The sequence below is a fragment of the Saccostrea cucullata genome, unplaced genomic scaffold, assembly GCF_032062105.1.
Source record: "Saccostrea cucullata isolate Sc308-1 unplaced genomic scaffold, CSIRO_AGI_Scuc_v1 ctg2004, whole genome shotgun sequence".
Lineage (NCBI taxonomy): Eukaryota > Metazoa > Mollusca > Bivalvia > Ostreida > Ostreidae > Saccostrea > Saccostrea cuccullata.
Genome location: NW_026938441.1, coordinates 37,572 through 63,262, shown reverse-complemented (window position 1 = coordinate 63,262; position 25,691 = coordinate 37,572). Strand labels below are relative to the sequence as shown.

The 25,691-nt window shown below is 33.4% G+C and overlaps 2 protein-coding genes and 1 pseudogene across 2 annotated transcripts; all 3 read left to right on the top strand.

Moving 5' to 3' along the window:
- The first annotated feature begins 4,321 nt into the window (after window positions 1-4,321).
- LOC134250250 (GTPase IMAP family member 9-like) lies at window positions 4,322-16,212 on the top strand (annotated as a pseudogene).
- Window positions 16,213-20,036: 3,824 nt separating this feature from the next.
- On the top strand, window positions 20,037-21,941 carry LOC134250249 (GTPase IMAP family member 4-like). Its single transcript, XM_062732604.1, has 2 exons — window positions 20,037-20,145; window positions 21,304-21,941. The coding sequence occupies exons 1-2, from the start codon at window positions 20,037-20,039 to the stop codon at window positions 21,939-21,941; spliced, it is 747 nt and encodes a 248-aa protein (XP_062588588.1).
- Window positions 21,942-24,448: 2,507 nt separating this feature from the next.
- On the top strand, window positions 24,449-25,187 carry LOC134250251 (GTPase IMAP family member 9-like). The gene has a single exon (XM_062732605.1). The coding sequence runs from the start codon at window positions 24,466-24,468 to the stop codon at window positions 25,102-25,104; it is 639 nt and encodes a 212-aa protein (XP_062588589.1). The 5' UTR covers window positions 24,449-24,465; the 3' UTR covers window positions 25,105-25,187.
- The last annotated feature ends 504 nt before the right edge of the window (window positions 25,188-25,691 follow it).

Genomic DNA, 25,691 nt, shown 5'->3' with positions numbered 1-25,691 from the left:
GAAAGCTGTAAATACAATATACAAGTCAATCAACTTCTTGGTGTACATAATTATTTTTAATTTTAAAAAAATGCATATTGCCAGGGACTGTGAGGTATACTTAGGTAGGTATATACCGAAACTTACATGTAGCAAACGTGATCTGATATGTCTCTGTAAGGTACATGTATAAGGGAAACTGCCCAATTACGTATGCCCCCCCCTCCTCCCTACTTAAATGCTATGCAATTTGTTTTCTCTTTGAAAAGACCCCCACCCCCATTAATTTTGTTTAAAATAATAAATAGTGCTGAAAAACATTTTATTTTTATCCCTTATATCTAGCAGAGATATATCAGATCACGTCCCACAGAAGGATTCGAACCCCCGACGTAAGGTTCAACTCCTTACTTCGCGACTCTAGAGCAGACGCTCTGACCACTGCGCCACGTGGGCGACTCATTGCTCAATGGCCGTTAGTGCCTATTAAATGAAAAAAAAATGCGAAACTCTCCACCAGCAAGTCTTCATATAAGCAAAAAATTCCTGAGAGAGACATTAAACAAAAAACGTTGTACTATCAATCTTTAACATGTTTAACGTCCCTCTTGAGAATTTATCTCTCATGAGATATTTCCATTAACGGTGAAGTTCCTGTCGCGAGGGGATGCTCCGCTTAGCGGTACCCTTGTTTAACACGTTTCTCCAAATTTTATCTATCTCTGAGTCTTTTTTCCATGATTTTGAAACATTATATGTATGCATTTTAATTCAAAGAAACGAATATACATTTTGTAAAAAATAGAGAGAAGACCCACAAACCATGAAATATGAACTCTTTCCAAAAAAATTCAACTTTGTGTACAAATGTGATGTTTCTTTATACTTCTAAAACCCTACTATATATATGCGGTGATAGCTCAGTAATATGGGCTACCTGTTCATTGCACTAAATGTGATAAGTTTTTGGTTCGAGCCTCGCATAGGGCGTTTATCATTTTTTAAACAAACAATTATTTTGTCATTTTCATTTTATGTACTGATATATCAAAATTTTGAATTAGATATATTCTGGTTCAGTTTGGTTCTAGAGCGAAATCAATTCCAATCTTCTATATATTTTTTTTCTCGTTATAGATAAAAAAAAATACATTAAATTTGTCCACCTAATTATGTAATTAGTAACTGGCATACATAGTATACATATATATTAAATGAAATATAAAATAAATAAGCAATTATATTTACCCCATTCACAGCAGCTTTTATGACAGGAGGCCTTTCTCTGCCTCCCAGTGGAGGCCTTGGGAAAAAGAAGATAATTTGGGACGAAAATGAGTCAGTAGTCCCTTTTTGTCCCCCGCTTGAAAAGTGGGGGATATTAATTTGGGTTTGTCCGTCCGTCCGTCTGTCCGTCCGTCCGTCCGTCTTTCTGTCTGTCTGTAACGCTTTCGTTTCCACACGATATCTCGAGAACCCTTTGAGCTTTTGCAATGAAAGTTAGCACAGCAACTCACTATGGACTAAAGAAGACCCCTATTGATTTTGAGGTCAAAAGGTCAAAGGTCAAGGTCATAAATAAGCAAATTCTGTCTGTTAAAACACTTTCGTTTCCACACGATATCTCTAGAACTATTTGAGCTATCGCAATGAAATTTTACATAACAACTCTCTGTGGCCTAAAGAAGACCCCTATTGATTTTGAGGTCAAAGGTCAAAGTTCAAGGTCGTAAATTTATACATTCTCTCTGTGTGTAACACTATCATTTCCGGGCGATATTTCAAGAAGATTTTGAGCTTATGCAATGTAATTTTATACCAAAACTCCCTAGGACGTCTCTCGCCCCTCTCAAAGTGCCCCGCCCCGTTTATTTTATTAGTATTTATAGTATTACATGTCGCTATTTTTAGCGCAGGGGCATGAGGAGAGTTATTGCGTATAAAACAGGTTCTCGGCGGACTTTATGTTCTTATTACATCTATTATAACTGTTTAATAAAGGCTAAATAAATCAAACACCATGGATTGTGTAAAATTTTGAGAATACCGAACATGAAAACATGAATATATACATGTATGTGACTTCAGTTCTGCATATATACTTCTGTCTGTATAATGCGACTCCGTGGTCTAGTGGTTATGTCTCTCGCTTCAAATGTGAGAGGTCCCGGGATCGAATCTCGGTCGAACCTTTTTTTTTTTTTTTTTTTTTTTTTTAAATACTTTTTTTTTACTAAATGATAGTATTCAGCATGTGAAATGAAAAATTTATGAGGTTATAAAATCATCATTACAGTGTGATAAATATTCCATATAAAATAATCTTCTATACACATAATAAAGAATAAGCAATCAAATCTTTATATGCATATTGACATACATGTATTTTATTTCCTTCAGTATACATGTATACATTTAATAATTCTACAAATTCAGTCAGGGGGAGCCGACTTTTTCCCTAAGCGGGGGACACGAATTCTCTGAATTAGCTTGTTTATAGTTACGTCTATGTCTTATTTTCCCCACCGAAAGGTGGTGGTATTAATTTTTGTTCGCCTGCCCGTCCGTCCGTGTAGCAGTATGTCTGTCTGTCTGTAACACTTTCGTTTCTACGCGATATCTCGAGAAATCTTTGAGCTGCTGTGAACAACATGTGGTTAATTACATCACACATCTCAAGCTCCCTCGCGAATCCTAATAGTTTATTCATATTGAAATATTGTATAGCATTTTTATGCCCCGCCATGAATATGGACGGGGCATATAGTGTTTATCATGTCCGTCTTCCGTCCTTCTGTCCTTCTGCCCTTCCGTCACACTTTGCGTTTAGCTCTGTTCAAAGCTTAGTTTCAAAGAAACTATCCAAGATATTTTCATCAAACGTCACTTGCTGATAGAAATTGATGAGAGCTTTGCAACTGCGTCAACATTTTTTAACCATTCCTTTGATCTTGACTTCACTTTTCTTAAATTTGTGTTTAGCTCAGTTTTAAACATACCGTTTAAGATGGTATTATCAAACATCACATGCTAATACATACTCATAAGAGCTATGCAAATGCATTATCATTTAACCTTGACCTTTCCTTTGACCTCTTGACCTCACTTTTCTTAAATAAGTGCTTTGCTCAGATTTAAAGATACCATTCAAGATATTGTTATCAAACTTCATAATCTGATACATATTGAAGAGACCTATTCAACTACTTCAACATTTTTTTACCTTTCCTTTGACCTTGACCTCACGTCTCTTTAATTAGTGTTTAGCTCAGTATTTAAGAAACCATCCAAGATATTTTTATCAAACGTCATAAGCTCATAAATACTGATCAGAGCTATTCAAATTCATCAACATTTTTTTACCTTGCCTTTCCTTTGACCTAATTGACCTTACTTTTATCAAATTGTGTTAAAGTCAGTTTTAAATAAATCATTCAATATATTTTTATCAAACTCCATATGTTGATACAAATTGATGAGAGATATTCAACTGCATCAACATTTTTTACCTTCACTTTTCCTTCAACCTTGACCTCACTTTTCCTAAAATCAGTGTCAAACTTCATTTGCTGATATATACTAAAGTAAGAATTCAACTGCATAAAACGATTTTGACTTTGACCTTTCATTTGACCTTGACCTCACTTTTATCAAACTGTGTTCAAGTCAGTTTTAAAGAAATCATTCAAAATATTATTATCAAACTTCATATGTTGAAACAAATCGATGAGATAGTCAACTGCATTTTTGACCTTGGCTTTTTCTTGCCCTTGACCTCACTTTTCCTAAATTAGTGCCAAACTTCATATGCCTATACATATGATGAAAGAAATTCAACAGCATCAATTTTTTTTAAATAGGTCTTCATTTGACCTTGACCTCAATTTTATCAAATTGGTTTTAAGTCAGTTTTAAATAAACCATCCACAATATTTTTTCAACTTCATATGCTGATGGGTGCTTTTCAATTGCATCAACAAAAAGACCTCGGTATTTCCTTGATCTTGACCTCATTTTAAAGAAATTAGTGTCAAACTTCATATGCTCATACATACTAATGTAAGCAATTCAACTGCATCACTATTCAAGATATTCTGATCAAATTTCATACAGTTAAACAAATTTTCATGTTCCATTTCTAATATACCCTCGGCGGGGCATTCATGTCCTATGGACATATTTCTAGTTATTTTTTGTTTCTGAAACTCTTTCAATGATCTTCTATATACATTGTGTTCTAGTACTTTCATTAATTGTTCCAAATGATATTCAACTCTATTTCCATTATTATTATTTTTCAGAATTCACCAGAAGAAATGAGGCTGAAAACCATTTACATGTACATCTTCCTCCTTTCTGTCACTATGTATGAAATTTCGTCATCAAGCTGTGAAGCAAGAAATGGTGATCAGTTGTTAATTTTTCATTGCTTTTCATGCAGACCATTTAATATCTATATCAATTAATAAGATTTTATACTTACATTGATTTTTAGATCTACTGGTCAGAGACCAATAGAGCTTATGTGATAGTAATGCGTCCGTCTAGCTGTCCATCTGTCTGTCTGTAACTAATTTTTCAAAATGCTACTCCTCCTACAGTTTTGGTCTGATTTCAATATAACTTGGCACACAAGTAGATTACGCTAATATTCATAATTCTGTATATCAGTTTTCATTTCGATGAACGCTGTTGCCGTCGTTACTAAAAATAGAAGTTTCAGTGAAATACGTCTAAAATAATACTCCTCCCACAGTTTTGTTTTGATTTCAATATAACTTGGCACACAAGTAGACAACACTAAGATACATAAATCTACGAAAGCCAAGAAGGCTCATTCGAGATTCAAGGTTCAGAATGCGAGATTCGAAATTCGAGATTCGAAATTCGAGTTTCGAGATTCAAGATCCAGGTTAACCAATCAAAACCGGGTTCAAGATTTGATTAGTCCCCTTATTTGATTTTACTATCAAGAAATCGTTTAATATATTTATAACAAATGAGGCATTTAATTAAATTACAATGCAAGAAAGAGTGTAATATATATTAGAAGGAAATTTGAATAATCATTGGATTTTTGATCAGCGAGATATACTTCATTTTATATTATGGCTTCTTAAATATTTTAAATAGAATACATATATCAGGCATATATATATTTTTGTATTGTATACTTTATTTATGGTGTTGAAGACATACAAATAAAGTTATAAATAAGTGTCAAGTGTCTAAAGATTAACGATAAGCCCACCCTACCCACCCCAACTGCCCATTTTACCAAACACATTGAAAGGCTTGAAACTTGAAAGGCGACGTAGTATTGATAAACAAAAATCGCGTTCGTTTTCCTGAATGGGGAAATACATAGAAATTAAGTATTTGATTACTTATCTTTATCTACGGCTTTGATTTCTTGAATTAATTAAAAATCATAACTACAATATAGGTTTGCAATATGAATTAAAATAAATGCGGCATTTATTTTATCTTATTTCAAAAAGAAGATGAGTTTAAATAAGATGCAGAACTATAATAGCGTTATAGTTTTATATTTTAGTCTCTGACCAAAGCGTTATGGCCAAAGACTAAAATATACTCGTGAAACCTTATAACGCTACAGTTCGATTCAGCAGTCAAGTCTCACTGCACAAATTTACCCTTTATTAATGTAATGAAATACATATGAAATATATACCCTTGAATTACTGTGCAGTGTAGATACGATTGTTACAACGCATTTTGAAAAATTACGCACTTTGAAAAATTTTTTTCAAAGTGCGTTGAATTTGGGACCAAGCTAACGCACTTTAAAATTTTTTTTTTCAAAGTGCGTTAATATCGCACTAAAAAAATGTAAAGATTGATCAATATTCTTACAAATAATCGGTATGATAAATAATAAACCTTCTTTGGATAACTTTTTTTAAATGATAAAGTCACTTATGATAAAGACAAATAAAAGGGAAAAGGGTCTTGAAAATAAAAGAGTGACGATTGTTTAATATTATTATTTCGTTTCTTTTAAAAAAAAATTCTAGTCTTTAATAAGTAGATGTAAAGGGGAGCACTAACACATCTTCGATAACCAAGGGTTTCTGATACGCTACTCTCCTGATTTCTCTCTAGAAATCCTTGGCTAGCGAAGATGGCACTAACAGTGAACATGCAGCTTTAAACAACTTAGTATTTATCATAATAAAAGGGGGGCAATTTGATTGTTCAAAAGTATGAAAATTCTTTCTCTCTCTCTCATACGTTTTACTGTACTTAAAAATTTCTAGTTTTTATCTGTTTTCATTAACTCATTTAATATTATTGAAAGTTTTCAACGTCATACAAGTTATGTAAATACATATACGTTTTGGGTAAAGGATAGACACCGAGACCGGGCGAAGGGCCAGGGGAGAAGGGCTAAGCCCCCCACTTATTTTGAAAGGTATATACATCATATAAGCATTGAAAGTGCAGTTTACCCTTTCGGGGTTTATCGCTCCCCTCCCCCGTTTGTTACCGACATCTATGTATTGGAAAGATAAAGATTTGGACTGAGGGATCTTCTACCCGTCTTCTCCTTTTTTCGAAGGGAGTAAATCAATTCATAAGTTTTTTGAAAGATAAATAACAAATACAATCTTTCCATTACTAATATATGACTTAATTTTTTTTTTCAAAGTGAGTTAAGTGTCTCCATGGAAAAATATATTGATGTAGACTCTTAACGCACTTTGAAAAAAAATTTCAAAGTGCGTTGAGTTGGTCCCAAACTTAACACACTTTGAAAAAAAATTTCAAAGTGCGTTGATTTTGTCCCAAAATTTTAAAGTGCGTAATTTTATCAAAGTGCGTCGCCATATACGATTCATAATATTTCATATCTAATTTTAGTCAAATGCAATATCTCCTTCAGCAATGATCTGATAAAAAAAAAATAGTTGACTTACTTGGTCCGCAAGTCAACGATAAGACCATATAATATTCCATATATACATATTTACTATTTTGTTTAATTAGAAAAAAATAAGATTATATGTTGTTTTTTTTTTTCAAAATGTAATCCAAATTTTATTTTTGTTTCGTTTTAATACATAAAACATTTTTTCTTGCATTATCATTTTAGCAAATGATCCATTTGTTATAAATATATTCAACGATTTCTTGATAGTAAAAACGTAAAACGTAACAAAGAGGAGTATTCAAATGTTGAACCCGCTTTTGATTGGTTAGTTTGGATCTTGAATTTCGAAACTCGAATTTCGAATCTCGAATTTCGAATCTCGTAATTCGAAACTTGAATCTCGAATGGGCCTTCTGGGCTTTCGTATAAATCTGTTTATCGGTTTTTCATTTCGATTAACGATGTTGCCGTGGTTACTAAAAATAGAATTTTTTGTGAAAACTTTTAAAATGCTACTCTTCCTACAGTTTTGGTCTGATTTCAATATAACTTGGCATACAAGTAGACTACTCTAAGATACATAAATCTTTGTATCGGTTTTTGATTTCTAAAAGGGTGTTGCCATGGTTACTAAAAATAGAAATTCTCTGTGAAATACTTTTAAATTGCTACTCCTCCTTCAGATTGGTCTGATTTCAACATGATTTGGTACACAATTAGACAAAACTAAGAAACAAATATTCTGTATATCAGGGTTTTTTTTTTTTTTTTTTTTTGTTGAACGATGTTGCCGTGGTTACTAAAAATAGAAATTTATGTGAAATACTACAGTATACCAAATACAGTTTTAGTCTGATAATGATATAATTTGGCATGCAAGTAGACTACACTGAGATACATAATTATCAGTCATGTGTTTTTGATGATGTTTTCATGGTAACTAAAATTGAGAAATCTGTAAAGTTTTATTTAAAGCTATCCCAACAGCTGTAATCTTATTTCAATCTTGTCACAAAAAGAGACTTAATTAAGGATCATTATTCTAGTTTGTTTTTTTGTAATTGTTTTACTCCCAACCGCCAATTTTCTCTTCCTTTATTATAAGCACAAACCAGTAGAGCTACAGTCTCAACAGAGACTTCTGGTTTTTACGTAAAATGATATTTTTTATTATAATTATGCTTTTTCATCACTTGAAGGAAACGAAGATCAACATTGCTCAAAGAGATATTCAGGTTTGTAAACAATCTCAACATGCATATTCTGGGATGTCCTTTCACTGCTGAAAATGCATTTAACAGCAATTTTAAAAAGTTGGGATAATGATGTGCAAGTTTTAATTTTTTAAAAACAGTAATTTTTTATGGTTGGATAAAGTAGGAGTTTAAAAGAACAGCAGAAAGTGGGGAGGTGATAGTGATAAAACAGACTTTATTCATTAAAAAAAAATCCATCATAATAAGTTGCCTGAATAGTATACCTTAGATTATGTATCACCTGTTTTTGTTGAATCACTTGGTAGTGTCATCGAAATGTACTTTTTGCACGTTAAAGAAACGTAGACAATATATAGAACGGGTGACATTAGGAATGACATAAAATATTATAAGCTGACATTGAGGTGCAATTAAGTTAAGGAAACATTGTGACTTCATATTTTAGCAGAGAGATTCTACATGTATTGGTTTCAATTAATGAAATTCATGAAATAAATCAAGTGACTTGCACTTTATTATATTTGCAGAAATATGCATATATATATACTATTATAACTAAGTCGCTTTTGATGCAGACAATATTACTTAAGAAATAAAGTCCTCGGCTTTTATGTTTCAAACAACATTTCTCGACCTCGGAGGTTATTCTGCATCATTCATGACAACAAGGACTTTATTTCTACTCTACTACATGAAGAAGCATACATGTATGAAGATAACGAACAGTATTCAATATCAAAGTCGATAAAACAATACAAAGTTGGAGCAGAGCAAACACGGTCCTCCAAAACATCAGAGGTGGGATCAGGTGCCATGGAGGAGTGAGCATCCCCTGCTGACTGGTCACACCCGCCATGTGCTCCTTGTCATGATGGGGAAATAACGGGAAAATCCGTCGTGAATTCAGTGTATAAATAATATACTAACATTAAGTATGAAAAACGACAGTCAGCATTTGTCTCAATGATAAATTGTATTTGCTGACAAGGTCATTTTATAGAAAGAACGAAATGATGACTTTAAACAAGACTGTTGATACTCTTGTTTCATCAACTTGCTTGTTAATAATTTACCTCGTTTTAGAAATTGTTCATACGTAGAGCATTGAGACTCCGTATGCAGGTAATGAAGGTATATTGCTGCATAAGTAAGGGAAGTTGACGATAGAAAACTTAAAGTCATCAGTTTATCATATAGCTTGGTTGTTAGATTACATTAATGTTTTCTTCAAATAAAATATCCAAGTATTCAACAGATTTTTCAGACTCTGTGTCATCTTTTATCCCAAGCTCACCAGGATATATCGTATCGACGTAGGAATGGAATTTACCATTGTTAATTGACAACACGTCGTCGATATACTTTCACACATTAGATTTTGCACAAATTCTGCTTCATATGAATATAAAATAGGTCTGCAATAACGGAGCGCAACTGTTACCCATGGGAATTCTAATAGATTGTTGGAATACCTGGTCAATCAGAAACCAAAGCATCTTTTTGATGTCAACTTCAGAGTACTTGTGTGTGCAATCAGAATGTGTTTTAACAAAGTAATTTAGCAAATGACCAATGACCAGGTAAGTAAATTTACGAGTTCCATTTTTATTGAAAAAGCAGCTGTCAATGATATCAAAAGCCTGGACTTTAATTTATCGTGGGGAATGGTTGTGTATAAAGTTGAAAAGTCTTAATTTTTTAAGCTGTTGATTTTGAAAAATTCTTGTGATTTCAAATTGTCTAAAAGTTCTTTAGAATTTATGAAAATCCACATCTGATTCACACAACTTTTACATCAATGTGGTTTAAATAAGTATTTCATTCTTACATCAAATGTATATTTCAGCTGCACGGGTTTGATATATGTTTCTGATCTGATAATTTTTTTATGACGTTCTTGATTTGTTAGAGAATAATGTCCGCAGCATTTCTTTGATCTTGGCAATAATCGTATTAGAATAAGTAATAAATTCTCTTTGCATCAACGATACACTGTAGTCGGAAAATCGGGATAATTTGCATTACTGGCGATAAAAAGTAACTTTGGATAATTTGCGAAGCCCGTTGAGCATAATTATCCAACGTTTCCAACCATCTTTGATGTCCCTGGAAACCCAACAAACGAAAAGTGATTCATTATATTTACATCTAAATTGAAATGAAATTGTAAAATATTTATTAAAGCTATCTAATAGATTTAAAATATTGTTGCATTATGACTCTTTATTATAAATATGCCTATTGTTTGCCTTCATCAAATTACGATAGAATTTTAGAAAGAAATTCCACGAACTTTTGGATCAACCCTCGTACACGAGGCAACTCTCTACCATCGGCTCATACATTCACCTTAGAGAGTAACAAACGACAAGAGCCCTCGCATGTTAATAAATTTCAATAGTCCCCATCCACTGAGGTCAACACAAAGACAGCCGCACGAAGCATATTAGGCTACTGAACTTTTACCTGCCGAAATTAACATTCCGGTTGAATGATCAAGAATAACTCACCTAACTTTAAAGAGTTATCACACAGAAAACAATTAAAAATGAAATTATTTTCATTTTAATGCATCTTTTAAAAACCTGCTCAAGAACAACTTGGCCAGAAAAAAAATGAAATAAGTGAAAGCTTCATACATAGTATATAGAATATATATTCAAATTTGTTCAAATTATGACCTCCGGGCTTAGGGCTGGGCCAAAACAGGGAATGAAAGTTGTACACAGAAATATATAGAAAATATCTTGAAAAATCTCAGAGCATGACCAGCAAAGTCAGGGTTAATCATATTTACCCTGACTCTATTTTTCAAGTAGAGTAGATTCAAGTTAATTGTTCAAGGCATGACCCCGGGGTTGGGCGGGGGCATAACAATGGGATCAAAGTCATGCTTAGAAAAATCTTTTAAAATCTCAAGCGCAACAAAAGCATGATCAGTGAAATCTATAAAAGAATTGGGAACGATAGTAGTGTTCTCCCGCCCTCCTCCAAGTCAATTTTCAAAAGTTGACATATTCGATGAATTTTTGTCCCCTGCTTGGGGGATGTTAATTTGGGTCTGTCTGACCATCCGTCCGTCCGTCTGTCCGTCTTTCTGTCTGTCTGTAACGCTTTCGTTTCCACACGATTTCTCGAGAATCCTTTAAACTTTCGCAATGGAATTTTGCATAGTAACTCCCTATGGACTAAATAAGAACCCTATTGAATTTGAGGTCAGGAGGTCATAGGTCAAGGTAATAAATTCGCAAATTCTGTCTGTTATAACACTTTCGTTTCCGCATTATATCTCGAGAATCCATTGAACTTTTGCAACGAAATTTTACATAACAACTAATTATATGGATTATAATTAAAAAAAATACTTATTTGGGAAAACAAAAAGAGATGACTCTCAAATTTTGGTGAAACTTGTGTTTTTTAACTATAGAAAGCAACGGAAAACGGAAAATATTTTTAAAACATCTATCCCCCCTTGTCACAAAAATTCCTTTTTTAGGGATATAATATGGACTGTTATTTCACAATTTCATACCAAAGCTTTTTGTGTGATACGGGGGGGGGGGGGAGACATATGTTTATTGACAAAAATCCACAAAAATGCTTATTTACCACCAATTCCAAACCGATTTACAACTGAAACATTATATTTTATTTATAAATTTATATTTCCTTTATTTGCCTAAAACATAAGAAAAGGTATAAGGAACATTTAATCATATCCGAGACTATTTCAAAATATGGTTATGCCTGAATGTCCGATTTCAATGGAAAATTTCGTATACCCCCCTCTTTTTTCAAGAGCTAGAGGTATGGCTAATTTCCTATTTAGTGGTTGTATTATGACAGTTCATTAATTTCCTTTGAACTGTTTTTTGAACAAAGAATTGACAAATTGCCATTTATATTGAATTAAATGGTTGCAAAATGTAGGCGGGAATCGAGAGTTAGCGTGCGTATTTCTTAATTGGAAGCATCATTTTTATATTTAGGCCAGGTTTGTTCAGATAACGACTGTAGTGGGTATTGGTGGGGCCACAATGTGCAATCATTTTTTTACATAGGAATATAAAGGAAAAACCCTAAGTTTCAAATTCTTCTCCACTAGAAAAATAAAGCAATGATTATTCGTGCATATATTTTTGTGGAAGCATTCTCGGGTAATGTTTATTTAAAATTTTTTTCAAATCATGACCCCTGGAAGTAGGGTGGGACACAATGGGCGATCTAAATTTTACATACGAATATATAGGAAAAATCGTTTAAAATCTCCTCGAGAGCAGCGCAACCATAATTGTAATATATAATTATAGATAGTATTTTAATATAAGTTATATTTCATATGGAAGCATCACCTGTTAGTGTAGATTCAAGCTTGGTAATTTTACGACCTCATTGGGATGGGGCGGGGCCACAATACAGATCAAACTTTTACAATGGAATTCAAATGAAAAGCGTAAAAATCATTTAAAGCCATGACTAGTAATATATGTATACGGAAGCATCTTCAGTTAGTGGTTATTCAGGATTTTTCATCCAAAGCATGCATCCTTGCCCTGATATGTTAAAGAGGATCACTCATGAAAACTGAACTGATTTTCACTTTCTAGCTTAAGTCCTCAGGCGAGTGATGTGAACCATTGGTCCCTTGGTTAACGGTATTTCACTTTTCTGATCGAAGTTAACGTTAACTTATAAAAGCCTATTCTTTTACAGGGTTCTCCATGAGCTGTTTTACTGTGTTGCTCCCGACACAGTAAAATTTTGTCCGACACAGTAATGACTCAAATTTTATGCGTGCGACACAGTAAAAATTTTGCGGACACAGTAAGAGCTGTGATAACCAGAAGTTCAAAACACATAAATTCTATCTAATTGAAACTTTAATCAAACAATCCTACCGTCTTCAATTATAACAGGTAGAGCACTTTATTAGGGCTTCAACTTGCATAATCAATTATCTCCTAGACCCTCGCCGGACTTTACGCATGAAGGAACAAAGGCAAATAATTTGTTTTCACACTTCTATATTACAGTAAAGTGGTAGTTGCATCAAAATACATTGTACTATTTTGTGTCTTTTATAGATCCGAGGCTCTAGAATTATGTTGGTACTGCGGTAAGTCAAACATAACTATTGACCGAAATCATTTAATTGATGTAAATAAATTGTTTTAATTTTTCAAGGAGCTCATAAAAGTATACTTAACTATTCTGAATTTTCTTCTTTTTTTTTTTTTTTTTGGTTATTCGATAATAATTTTATTCAATCAAGAAAACTGACAAAAATCACGGTAAATTTACTTTCAAAATGGTAAATACATGTTGTTCGACTGTATCAACCAGAATTTCCTCTGTTTTTCAGAACACGTGATTTTACATCAATCAATATATATGACCATACTGTTTGTGTAACGAATTAGTAACGAATTAGTAATTTTTAAAAGAAGTGTGTAATGTATTCTTTTGTAATTATGATGAATAGTGATTCATTTGCGAATTTGATCGCGAAAATGCCGCGAAATTTTAGTGCTTCGCGTAAACTCTGTAACACAGTAAAATCTCAAATGATGGAGAACCCTGCTTTTAATTGGAAAATAATGGAGATATACATCAACAAGAAAAATCTTTTTTTTAATTTAGAAAGTGCCAAAGAAATGTCGGAAAAACTGGTGTAGGAAAGAGTACTGCCGGAAACATAATTCTTGGCACCAATACGTTTTTTACATCAACAGCTGCAACGTCGAAAACAGCAGAGACTCAATATGCTGTATCAGAGAGATTTAATAAATGCTTGGTTGTTATTGATACACTGGGACTCTTTGATACAGGCACTACAATTAATGACACATTTGCTGAAATCGAAAAATTCACAGATATGATAGACCATGGTTCTCCAGCCATTCATGTTTTATTATTAGTTTTAAAAATTGGGAGATACACTAATGAAGAACAAAGGAGTGTTGATTTTCTTTTGAACTACTTTGGTCAACAAGTTAAGCGGTGTATGATTGTGGTATTTACTGGTAAAGATAAATTGGATGATGAAAATATGACCATAGAAGAATACATCAATACTATGGATGACAACTCCAATATCAAAAAGCTCATCAAAGATATAGATAGAAGATTTATTGCTATCGGTTTCCATGGTAATATGACGGACCATGACAAGGAAGTCAAAAGTATTTTGAAAATGATTGAACAGATTGGCGAAAACGATTTTCATACCTGCTATCAAAAGGGGATTTAAAAAATGTCCTCAAAGAAATTACACAATCTTGATGTTAATGAGATTATTTGTCCAGTTTTCCTTCAAATATTTAGTGTATCATATTCATTCCTTTTTGTATATTGTATTGTGTTATATATTGAACATGTTGAAGATAAGATTAAAGGTACAATGAAAACAATTTTAATAATTTGTGCAAAATAAATCAAATTGATCGTCGATTTAACGGATTGAGCAAGAAGCGTAAAATTATATTCTTACCACTGTAAGTAAACTGTTTTCTGAACGAATATTGATTTTAACATAAAAAATTTCGTTAACAAAATCCAATACTTGGTTGAAGACGAATTTTGATTGCTTGGTCACAAGTTTATACACTACTAACTACTATTTAAGTTTCTATATGAATAAAATATATATTAAACTAACTACTATTAAAGTACTTTTGTGTTCCAGTATAGACACTGAAACGTGCTATTAATCCGAAACACACGCTTCACGAGTGGTATACGTTCGTTGTACTACTTGCTAGAAAATTAATTTACACGAAGCGTTACCACGAACAAAAAGGGAATAGAAGTCCCTGGAGAAAAAGGAAGTAGAAAGATGTGTCACATTATGTACTGATTACAATCATTGAATAGTAAACTTTGTATTGTGACGTGTAAAATAATAAATTTCTAAACGTTTGAGTTCATTCAAAATATGATTTATTACTTTTCATTGAAATGAAGTCAAAATCACACCTACATTGTATAAACTACTAGTACTTTGATTTCTTTAACTATAAATAAACTTACTTTTTCATCTTTGCTGATTTTGAGTACATACTAATTGTAATTAATTTGTATTCTTTAATAGTTTGAAGTCAAAACTACAGACAGAATTCTATAAAACTGTTTTGTATTTCTGAAATATAAAGATACTGAGACTGAGAGCTAAGTTAAAATATTAAATTCCTGTTACAGAAATAGATGACGAGGTGCGAATGTTACTAATCGGTAAGACAGGCGTTGGAAAAAGTACCACTGGCAACACCATATTAGAATTTAATGCATTCAAGACTAAAGTCTCTGCAACATCAGTCACAACCAAAACAGAATACAATGAATCAGAGAGATTCGGTAAAAAACTGGTCGTTGTTGATACTCCTGGACTATTTGATACAAATCGAACAGCAATGGAAGTTCTCAGAGAAATATCTCAATGCTACTTTCTTACATCTCCTGGTATTCATGCTATAATATTAGTTGTTCAAGTTGGAAGATTTACTGAGGAAGAACAAAAGACCGTTGATTTATTCATGAAAGTTTTTGGAGAAGAAGCGAAAAAATTCATGATTGTAGTATTTACTGAGAAAGATAGATTAGAAAATGACGATATGACTATTGAGGACTTTGTCAGCACGATGAATAAAAGTTCAAACCTAAAAATTCTACTTCATGAAATACAAGGACGATATACTGCCATTGGATACAAAGGGCAACAGGAAGACCGTGAGAAAGAAGTACGACATATACTGTCAATGATCGAGAAAATGGGACAGGACAATGGTCGGTCATACTATAGCAACGACATTTTTCAACGAGTGGAAGAGATGATAAGAGAAGATGAAAGAAAAAAATAGAAAACTCAAAGAGCAAAGAAAAAACATACACAAAAGAAGAAGTGCAACGTCTGATGAATGAAGAAAGGTCCAGAACTCGTGCAAATGAACAAAGTGGAGGACTGTTTTCTCAGATATTAGGGACTATTGTTGGAACGATATTTAAAGCGATATTTAGTTTCTTCGGTTTTTGAACTTGTTTTTCTTTTTTGACATTATTATATTCTACAATCATCATAGATAGCAATGCCTTATCCTACCCAGACTTCAATGATATGCATACACAAGCCCTATGCTTGTATTTGTAACATTGCTGATGTATTTTTTAGAATTAATAAAAACATTTAATGTTTATTTTTTATTGTATGGCAGATTTTGGCCACAGTGGTCAGATAAATGTATTTCAACATCAACTTTGGGGCAGCCAGAAAACAGGGCTGAACCCCTACAACAACATTTAATGTGTCGTCCGAAACGGCAAGTAGCATGCTGGGTTCTACACAATCATGCTACCGACATTTTAACATTTAATTTAATATACGTACATATCTTTACTTTAAATTGTCGTAACAACAGTCAACATCATATTTCTCAACATCATATTTCTCAACCAACTTGAAGGTGACGATATGGCTATATGGGCACGTGATGAATGTGTGCATTTGCAAACGCACAATCACATCTCCCACCGCCACATGTCGGGGGTAGGAACCTTTAAGAAGTCCAATGTGCCTCTGCCAAAAGGAATACTCAATTCTATGGACTGAATAGGCGTATTTTATTATTCACCGGAAAATTCTTCGCTTTTACCCCATCGGGCCACCCGGAAAAATATCCCAAGGCTCCCTGAATGTTTGTGAGGAAAATTAAATTCCCTAACTCTGACAAGTGCGTTCTATCTGAGTGATACAATTCTACTGGTTTTCCTATAAAATTGGAATGCATGATAATCCCCCTCCTTCCATTTAAAATACCTGTTTTGCTTCCCACCTGTTTATAATTAGTCTATTCCTTGCCTGCTCCATTGCTCTAACATAACTTGAGTGTCTCAACAAAATACAGGGAAGGAGAAAAGACCCTTACTAGTAAGAGTAGTGTTGATGAAGATACTAGAGAGTAACTAAATTTCCTACTCAATGTCTCAGTATTTTGATTTTGAATTTTAGTTAATTCTCAGGTTTGCTTTGCAATTGGCGAGCATTACCCAATATACATGTATAACCAGAAGTACTGAAGCTCTACTGGTTTGTACTTATAAAAAAAGAAGAGAAAAGTGGCAGTTGGGACTTGAAACTTTACAACAGCAATAAATGGAATAATGATTCTTGATTAAGTCTATTTAAGTTGCAAGATTGCGATAAGACTACAATTGTGGGTGTAGTTTTTTAATAAAATTTTAAACCATGACAACATCGTTCATCATAATCAAAAAAGACAATTATGTATCTCAGTGTAGCCTACTTGCATGCCACATTTCATTATAATCAGACTAAAACTGTAGGAGGAGTAGCATTTTGAAAGTATATCACAGAAATTTCTATTCTTAGCAACCACGGCAACATAATAAATCGAAATTCAAATACCGGTACACAGAATTATATATCATAGTGAAATCTACACATTGGCTAAGTAATATTGTAGTCAAACTTAAACTGTAGGAGGAGTAGCTATCTTAGTGTAGTGTGGTGTCTCCATATGAGTGAAAAATTCTGGAGAGGGACGTTAAACAATATACAATCAATCAATCAATTTACTGTGTGCCAAGTTATATCTAAATCAAACCAAAACTGTACGAGGAGTAACATTTTGCATAAATATTACCAGACAGACGGACGGACGACGGAGATAGTACTATCGCATAAGCTCTTCTGGTCTCTGACTAGTCGAGCTCAAGATCGCTCACTAGTTGAATCTTTGTTATTTGAATTCTTATCATTATAGCAACAAATCAACACATTTTTCATTGTTTTCCTTTAACAAATCTTTGTCTGAATATCTTTTTTACATAATGACCAAATGTTAATTAAATTTAGCGATGCCCCGTCCTATGACAGAATATTATTTGTACCTCTTGATTGGCTGAAAAATTCGGTCCCCATTCCGTCGCCCGAAGGCGCCAATTTCCTATTTCCGTCGCAGATTCCTCTGAATCAAACCTGGGACTTGGCCTTCTTCGTCGACCTGTCTTTTATTCTCTCTCTCTCTCTCTCCGTCTTGACCTTATAAGCAGCATGCTTATAAATTTTATTAAAAAGTTAAGGTTGTTATTTCAAGAAAGCTATGGATACACAAACGAATAATGTCAGTACCGACAAATGCATAAGAACATGATACTTTTTGTCACAAGAGAATCTCCAAAAATTCAAATAATATAAGGCCATCGAAAGCGTTCCAGGTCCCCAAACGTACTTAAACGCACTAATTCAAAAGTTACACTTTGTCCTTAACTTAACCATTATTTTAAAAAAAATAGCTCAGAATTTCTAAACCGTCTGCTGGTTATCGGCATTGATAGAAAAAGGAAGTGTAGATATTGTAAGTTCAAAGTGAAACACGGAATGTTTCAAAAATTCCGGTCAAAATTTCCGGATTACGCAATTGACCGATACACAAAAAAAATCAACTAAATAAACCATTATTTTGATTTAACAATATACATAAATCACCATCAGTATTAGCTTCAAACAATATTATGACAACAAAAACGTTGATAACGACATATATTTACAGACACGCTGAAATATATGCAATTATATCCTTTTGTATCATAATTATTAATCATATCAGCTCTTTCTGATAACGTCGAAGCCTGTTGTGCATAAATTATCCAACGTTTCCAACCATCGTTGATGTCCCAGGCAAACCCAACAAACTAGACAGTGATTCATTTTATTTACATTGAAATGTGAATCAAAATTGTAAATACAAATTTAAAAAAATATATAAATAGATTTAAAATACACGAGGCCACTCTCTACCATCGGCTCATACATTCACCTTAGAGAGTACAAACGACATGAGCCCTCGCATGTTAATAAAGAAGAAGTTATGGTTTTAGCTTTATTGCGCCCTAAAAATGTAATGACATCAAAAAGTTTTGAAACTGGTTTAAATATTAGTTAAATAAATGACTCTGATAAATCAAGAAAGAATATGGAATGAAGGTTTACCATTCTGCAAATATGACGTCATGAATGTGAAGCATTTCTCTATTTTCAACAGAAAAAGCCTCAAAATGGCACATTTCAAGGGTGATTTTCCTTTAGAAAACGGTGTCCACAGCCGTCGCCCACGTTAATTTTTTGATATTTTGATTATAACAAATCACATATCTCAAGATCTTTGTGGGCGATGCCTGTGGACAATGTTATCTGACAGAAAATTCCATTGAAAATTGGTGTCTTCTGCAACTTTTTAAGAAAATACGGGAAAATACCCATGTTTATGACGTCATAATTAGCAATTAAAAACACATGTGAGAAAAATGATTTGTATGATTTTTCTGCATTGAATGTCAATTATTTAAAAAGCAAGAGTTTTCAACTTTTACACCAGTTTCATTTTTTAGAAAATCACAGGGCAAAATTTGTATGGAAACCATACCTTCTTCAAATTTCAATAGTCCCCTTACACTGACGTCAACACAAAGACAGCAGCACGAGATTGACAAGCATATTAGGCTCTTGGCCTTTTACCTGGCGTAATAAACATTCCGGGTGAATGATCAAGAAATTAACTCACCTAACTCTTAAGAGTTATCACAGAGAAAACAATCAAAAATGGAAATATTGTCATTTTATTGCATTTTTTAAAAACCCTCTCAAGAACTACTTGGCCAGAAAAAAGAATGAAATATGTGAAAGCTTCTTACGCTGTATATAGTGTACATTCAATTTTTTTTTTCAAAATTTAAACTCCGGGCATAGGGCTGTGCAGATACAGGGAATGAAAGTTGTACACAGAAATATATAGAAATTATCTTGAAAAATGTTAGAGCATGACCAGTAAAGCCAGGGTTGATCATGCTAATATTCAATCTTTTTCAGGTAGTGTAGATTCAAGTTAATTGTTCAAGGCATGACCCCGGGGTTGGGCGGGGACATAACAATGGCATCAAAGTCATACTTAGAAAATGAAGGAAAAATCTTTAAAAATCTCAAGTACAACACAACCATGATCATTAAAATTGGAAGCATCATCTGTATATTCAGGCCAGGTTTGTTTAGATAATGACTGTAGTGGGGAAAGGAGAGGCCACAATGGGTACTCAATTGTTTACATAAAGGATATGTAGGAAAAACCTTTCAAAATTTTCTCCACAAGAAAAATAAAGCAATGATAAGTTGTACATGTATTTATATGGAAGCATTTTCGGGTAATGTATATTCAAATTTGTTTAAATCATGACCCCCGGAAGTAAGGCGGGACACAATGGGATATCAAAATTTTACATAGGAATACATAGGAAAAATCTTTTAAAATCTCCACAAGAGCTGCACAACCATTATTGTAATATATTTTTATATATATATTAGTCTGATACAAGTAATATTCATATGGAAGCATCATCTGTTAGTGTAGATTCAAGTTTGTCTATTTTACGACCCCAATGGGGTTGGGCGGGTCCATTATACAAAATAACCTTTCACAACTCAAATGAAAACAGTAAAATCATTTAAAGCTATAACCTGTTAAATATGTATACGGAAGTATCTTCAGTTAGTTGTTATTAAGATTTGTTCCTTCAAAGCATGCATCATCCCCTTGCCCTGCTAAGTTAAGGGGGATCACTCATTAAAAGTAAACTGATTTTCACTTCTTTCTAGATAAAGTTCTCAGGTGAATGATGTGGACAATTGGCCCCTTGTTCCTCATAATATGAGGGGATTGCACGCAACAATTCCTATTCTTTCTTAAAATCCATTATTGTGTTTGACATCAAATGTAGACCCCTCGTGAAGTAAAATCATGATATGAAAATTAATACTTTACACCGCAACGAAGCAGTTAAATGCCTCTGATCTGACTTCTTACTATATCCCTACCGTAGGACCTTGAACTATCAGGTTAAAAATGTTTAGCGAAAGACGAGGCCTCTTTCTAGAAATATCCCTTTTTCCATCGAGTAAAAAGCGGTTCAATCCTATATTAAGGCGAACAATATAAAATTCCTTTTCACGTTATTTCAATCATTCTATGCAAATCATCTTGCTTCATACATTACAAATACAGAAGTTAATGATACTGTTATTTAACTTTTCTGATCGAAGATAACATCTGATCGAAGATATTAACATTAACTTCCAAAAGCCTTTCTTTTAATTGGACAATAATGGAGATATATATCAAAAAGAAGAATCTTTTTTTAATTTAGAAAGTGCCAAAGAAATTCCAATTTTACTTGTTGGAAAAACTGGTGTAGGAAAGAGTACTACCGGAAACACAATTCTTGGCACCAATACGTTTTTTACATCAACAGCTTCAACTTCGAAAACAGCAGAGACCCAATATGGTGTCTCAGAGAGATTTAATAAATGTTTGGTTATTATTGATACACCGGGACTCTTCGATACAGACACATTTGCTGAAATCGAAAAGATCACAGATATGATAGACTATAGTTCTCCAGCCATTCATGTTTTATTATTAGTTGTAAAAGTTGGGAGATACACTGATGAAGAACAAAAAAGTGTTCATCTTCTTTTGGACTACTTTGGTCAACAAGTTGAGCGGTGTATGATCGTGGTATTTACTGGTAAAGATAAATTGGATGATGAAAATATGACCATAGAGGAATACATTAATACTATGGATGACAACTCTAATATCAAAAAGTTCATCAATGATGTAGATAGAAGATTTATTGCTATCGGTTTCAATGGAAATATGACGGACCGTGATAAGGAAGTAAAAAGTATTTTGAAAATGATTGAACAGATTGGCGAAAACGATTTTCATACCTGCTATGGAAAAAGGGATTTTACAAATGTCGAAAAAATTACACAAACTTGATGTTTTTGAGATAAGTTGTTCAGTTTTCCTTCAAATATTTAGTGTAACATATTCATTGCTTTTTAGCTCACCTCGACGAAGTCAAGATGAGCTTATGCTATCCCCCCAGCGTCGGTGTCGGCGTCCCAGGTTAAAGTTTTAGGAACAAGTCCATTCCCAAGTAACTATAAGTCATACCTGAACTTAACTTGCATGGATGATGCATCTAGGGATGCACACTACCAGACTTGATTCGGATGCTGGATCTGACCTACATTTTCTAGATGAGTGACCAGGTTAAAGTTTTTGGAGCAGGTTTAAGTTTTTGGAGCAGGTCCATTCCCAAGGAACTATAAGCCCTACCCGGACCAAACTCGCATGGATGATGCGTCAAGGGATGTACACTACCAGACTTGCTTCGGATGCTGGATCTGACCTAAATTTTCCAGATGAGTGACCAGGTTAAAGTTTTTGGAGCAGGTCTATTCCCAAGGAACTCTAAGCCCTACCCGGACCAAACTTGCATGGATGATGCATCTAGGGAAGGACACTACAAGACTTGCTTCGGATGCTGGATCTGACCTAGATTTTCCAGATGAGTGACCAGGTTAAAGTTGTTGGAGCAGGTCCATTCCACAGGAGGAACTCTAAGCCCTATTTGGACCAAACTTGCATGGATGATGCATCTATGGATGGACACTACAAGAGTTGCTTTGGATGCTGGATCTGACCTACATTTTCATTCCCAAGTAACTTTAAGCCCTACCTGATCCAAACTTACATGGATGATGCATCTAGGGATAGACACTACCAGACTTGCCTCGGATGCTGGATCTGACCTGCATTTTCATTCCCAAGTAACTATAGAACCTACCCAAACTAAGCTTACATGGATGATGCATCTAATAATGGACATTACTAGACTTGCTTTGGATGCTTGATCTGACCTTTATTTTCATTCCCAAGTAACTATAAGCCCTACTTTGACGAAACTTGCAAGGATGATGCATCTAGGAATGGACACTATCAGACTTGCTTCGGATGCTTGATCTGACCTATATTTTCCATACAAGAGACAAGTTTTGGGAACAGATCAATCCCAATGAATTTGAAGTCCTAGATATCTGCAGTAATAACAAAGTTATGAATAATTGTTTACACTATAATACATGTTTTTCATGCTACATGTGTAGAAATGTGTATATGCCATGTAAGGGGTTAAACACAACTTGCAAAAATATTTTTGTTGGGATAAATACTTAATTTTAAGTAAAAATGATGTGAGATTTGCACTTACTTACACTGATAGCATTCGTCGAGGTGAGCTTCGTAATCTTCGATTACCTATGTTTGTATACTAGTATTGTATTGTGTTGTATTTTGAAAATGTTGTAGATAAGAATAAAAGTACAATGTAAAGAATTTAATGATCAGTTAATTGTCGACTGTACGCAAGGTGCGTAAAATTTAAATTCTTACTACTTGTAATTAAACTGTGTTTTCTGATTGGGATATTAATGGAATTTCTTATTTCTTCAAGGACATGAGTTGTACATTAAAATTCAGTGACGTAGCATCGTTTTTAAAGGGGGATGGGTGATGGCAGGCAGAAATTTTTTTCATTTACCTGAAAAATTTGACAAGCAAAAAAAAAAAGGAATATTGCTCAGACTAGAAAATCCTATTTCGTGGGGATGGGGTTAGAATGCCAACTTCTTTCAGTACCAATTTTTTGGCATATACATGTAATACTACATTTGCTGCTGTATCTCTTAAGTTATAAGTTGGGGGGGGGGGGGGGGGGGCAGCCTTTCAATGAACATTTCCAATAGTAATCATAGGAATGTAAGGAAAAAATGTTGGGGCTGTAATTGCAATTTTTAACTTAAGAATTTTGTTAACAAAATCCCAAACTGAGTCAAAGACGAATTTTTATTGTTTGGTCACAAGATTATACATTACTACATGTTCGTACTATTACTTCTGCATTCCAGTATAGACACTGAAACGTGCTATTAACCCTAAACATAGGCTTTACGAGTGGTACACGTTCGTTGAACTGAATGCTAGAAAAAAATTTACACGAACTGTTACACTGTTAGCACGAACAGGAAGGGAACAGAAAACCCACGCAAAAAAGGGTAGTAGGAAATGTGAGAGTTTGTACTGGTTTCCATTATTGAAGAATAAACTTTGTATTGTGAATTGTAAAATAATCAAAATCTAAACTTTTAAATTCATACATAATATAATTTGTTAGTATTCATTGATATAAAGTCAAAATTTTTGACATAATACTACATGTAGTATAAAGTACTAGTATTCTGAATTCCTTAACTATGAATAAACGAAGTTTTTCATCTTTGCAGATTTTGAGTACATACAAATTATGATTAATTTATTTAGTTTTTTAATGGTTCGAAGTCAAACCTATAGACAGAATTCTATAAAGTTATTTCTTTTTTCTGAAATAAAAATATACTAAGATTAAGACCTTAGTTAAATTTCTTTAATTCCTGTTACAAAAATAGATGGCGAGGTGCGGATGTTACTAATCGGTAAGACTGGCGTTGGCAAAAGTACCACTGGTAACACCATATTTGGATTTAATGCTTTGAAGTCTAAAGTCTCTGCAACATCAGTCACAACCAAAACAGAATTCAACGAATCTGGGAGATTCGGTAAAATACTGGTCGTCGTTGATACCCCAGGGCTATTTGATACAAATCGAATAGCAATGGAAGTTATCAGAGAAATATCGCAATGCTACTTTCTTACATCTCCTGGTATTCATGCTATAATATTAGTTGTTCAAGTTGGAAGATTTACTGAGGAAGAGCAAAAGACCGTTGATTTATTCATGAAAGTTTTTGGAGAAGAAGCGAAAAAATTCATGATTGTAGTATTTACTGGGAAAGATAGATTAGAAAATGACGATATGACTATTGAGGACTTTGTCAGCACAATGGATAACAGTTCAAGCATTAAAATTCTACTTGATGAAATACAAGGAAGATATACTGCCATTGGATACAGAGGGCAGCAGGAAGAACGGGTGAAAGAAGTAAGACATATACTGTTAATGATCGAGAAAATGGGAAAGGACAACGGTAGGTCATTCTATAGCAATGATGTATTTCAACGAGTGGAAAATATGATAAGAGAAGATGAAAAAAAAATTTAAAACTCAAGAAACAAAGAAAAAGTGTACACAGAAGAGGAAGTCCGACGTCTGATGAGTGAGGAAAGGTCCAGAACTCGAGCAAATAAACAAGATGAAGGATTGTTTTCTCAGATCCTAGGGACTATTGTTGGAACGATATTTAAAGCGATATTTAGTTTCTTCGGTTTTTGAACTCGGGATTTTTATTTATTTTATCATATTCTAGAGTTACAAGTATATCCTTTTGTATTATAATTACTATATACTTGACTTGTATCTTCTTTATGTAAAACAAAACATAATGTTATGAAGTATTTTCAGTTGTACATTAGAAAAAAGCAATTCTTACTATTTCAAAGTCAAGAACGAATAAAACTTGTAAAAAAAAAAATAATCTACATGTATTTTGTGTATTGTTTGTTTAAAAATAACATTTTATTAAAGTTCAAGGTATTGAAGTAAAAATTTAAGGATAAAAGAGGGCTTTAGGGCTTGGAAGCTCTTTCATTTACATGTATTAGAAAATTATGTATATAACATCTAAAAGATTTGACAAAATATGCTTAAAAATTGTATTATTGCTTTGTAAATTATGAGCATGATAGAAG

Excerpts from the sequence above, each read along its gene's own strand:
- LOC134250251 (XM_062732605.1), top strand. The coding sequence starts at position 24,466 with ATGTTACTAATCGGTAAGACTGGCGTTGGCAAAAGTACCACTGGTAAC.
- LOC134250249 (XM_062732604.1), top strand. The coding sequence starts at position 20,037 with ATGGCATCAAAGTCATACTTAGAAAATGAAGGAAAAATCTTTAAAAAT. Across the intron at positions 20,146-21,303 it reads CATCTGTATATTCAGGCCAG|AAAGTGCCAAAGAAATTCCA; the intron begins GTTTGTTTAGAT and ends TTTTTAATTTAG.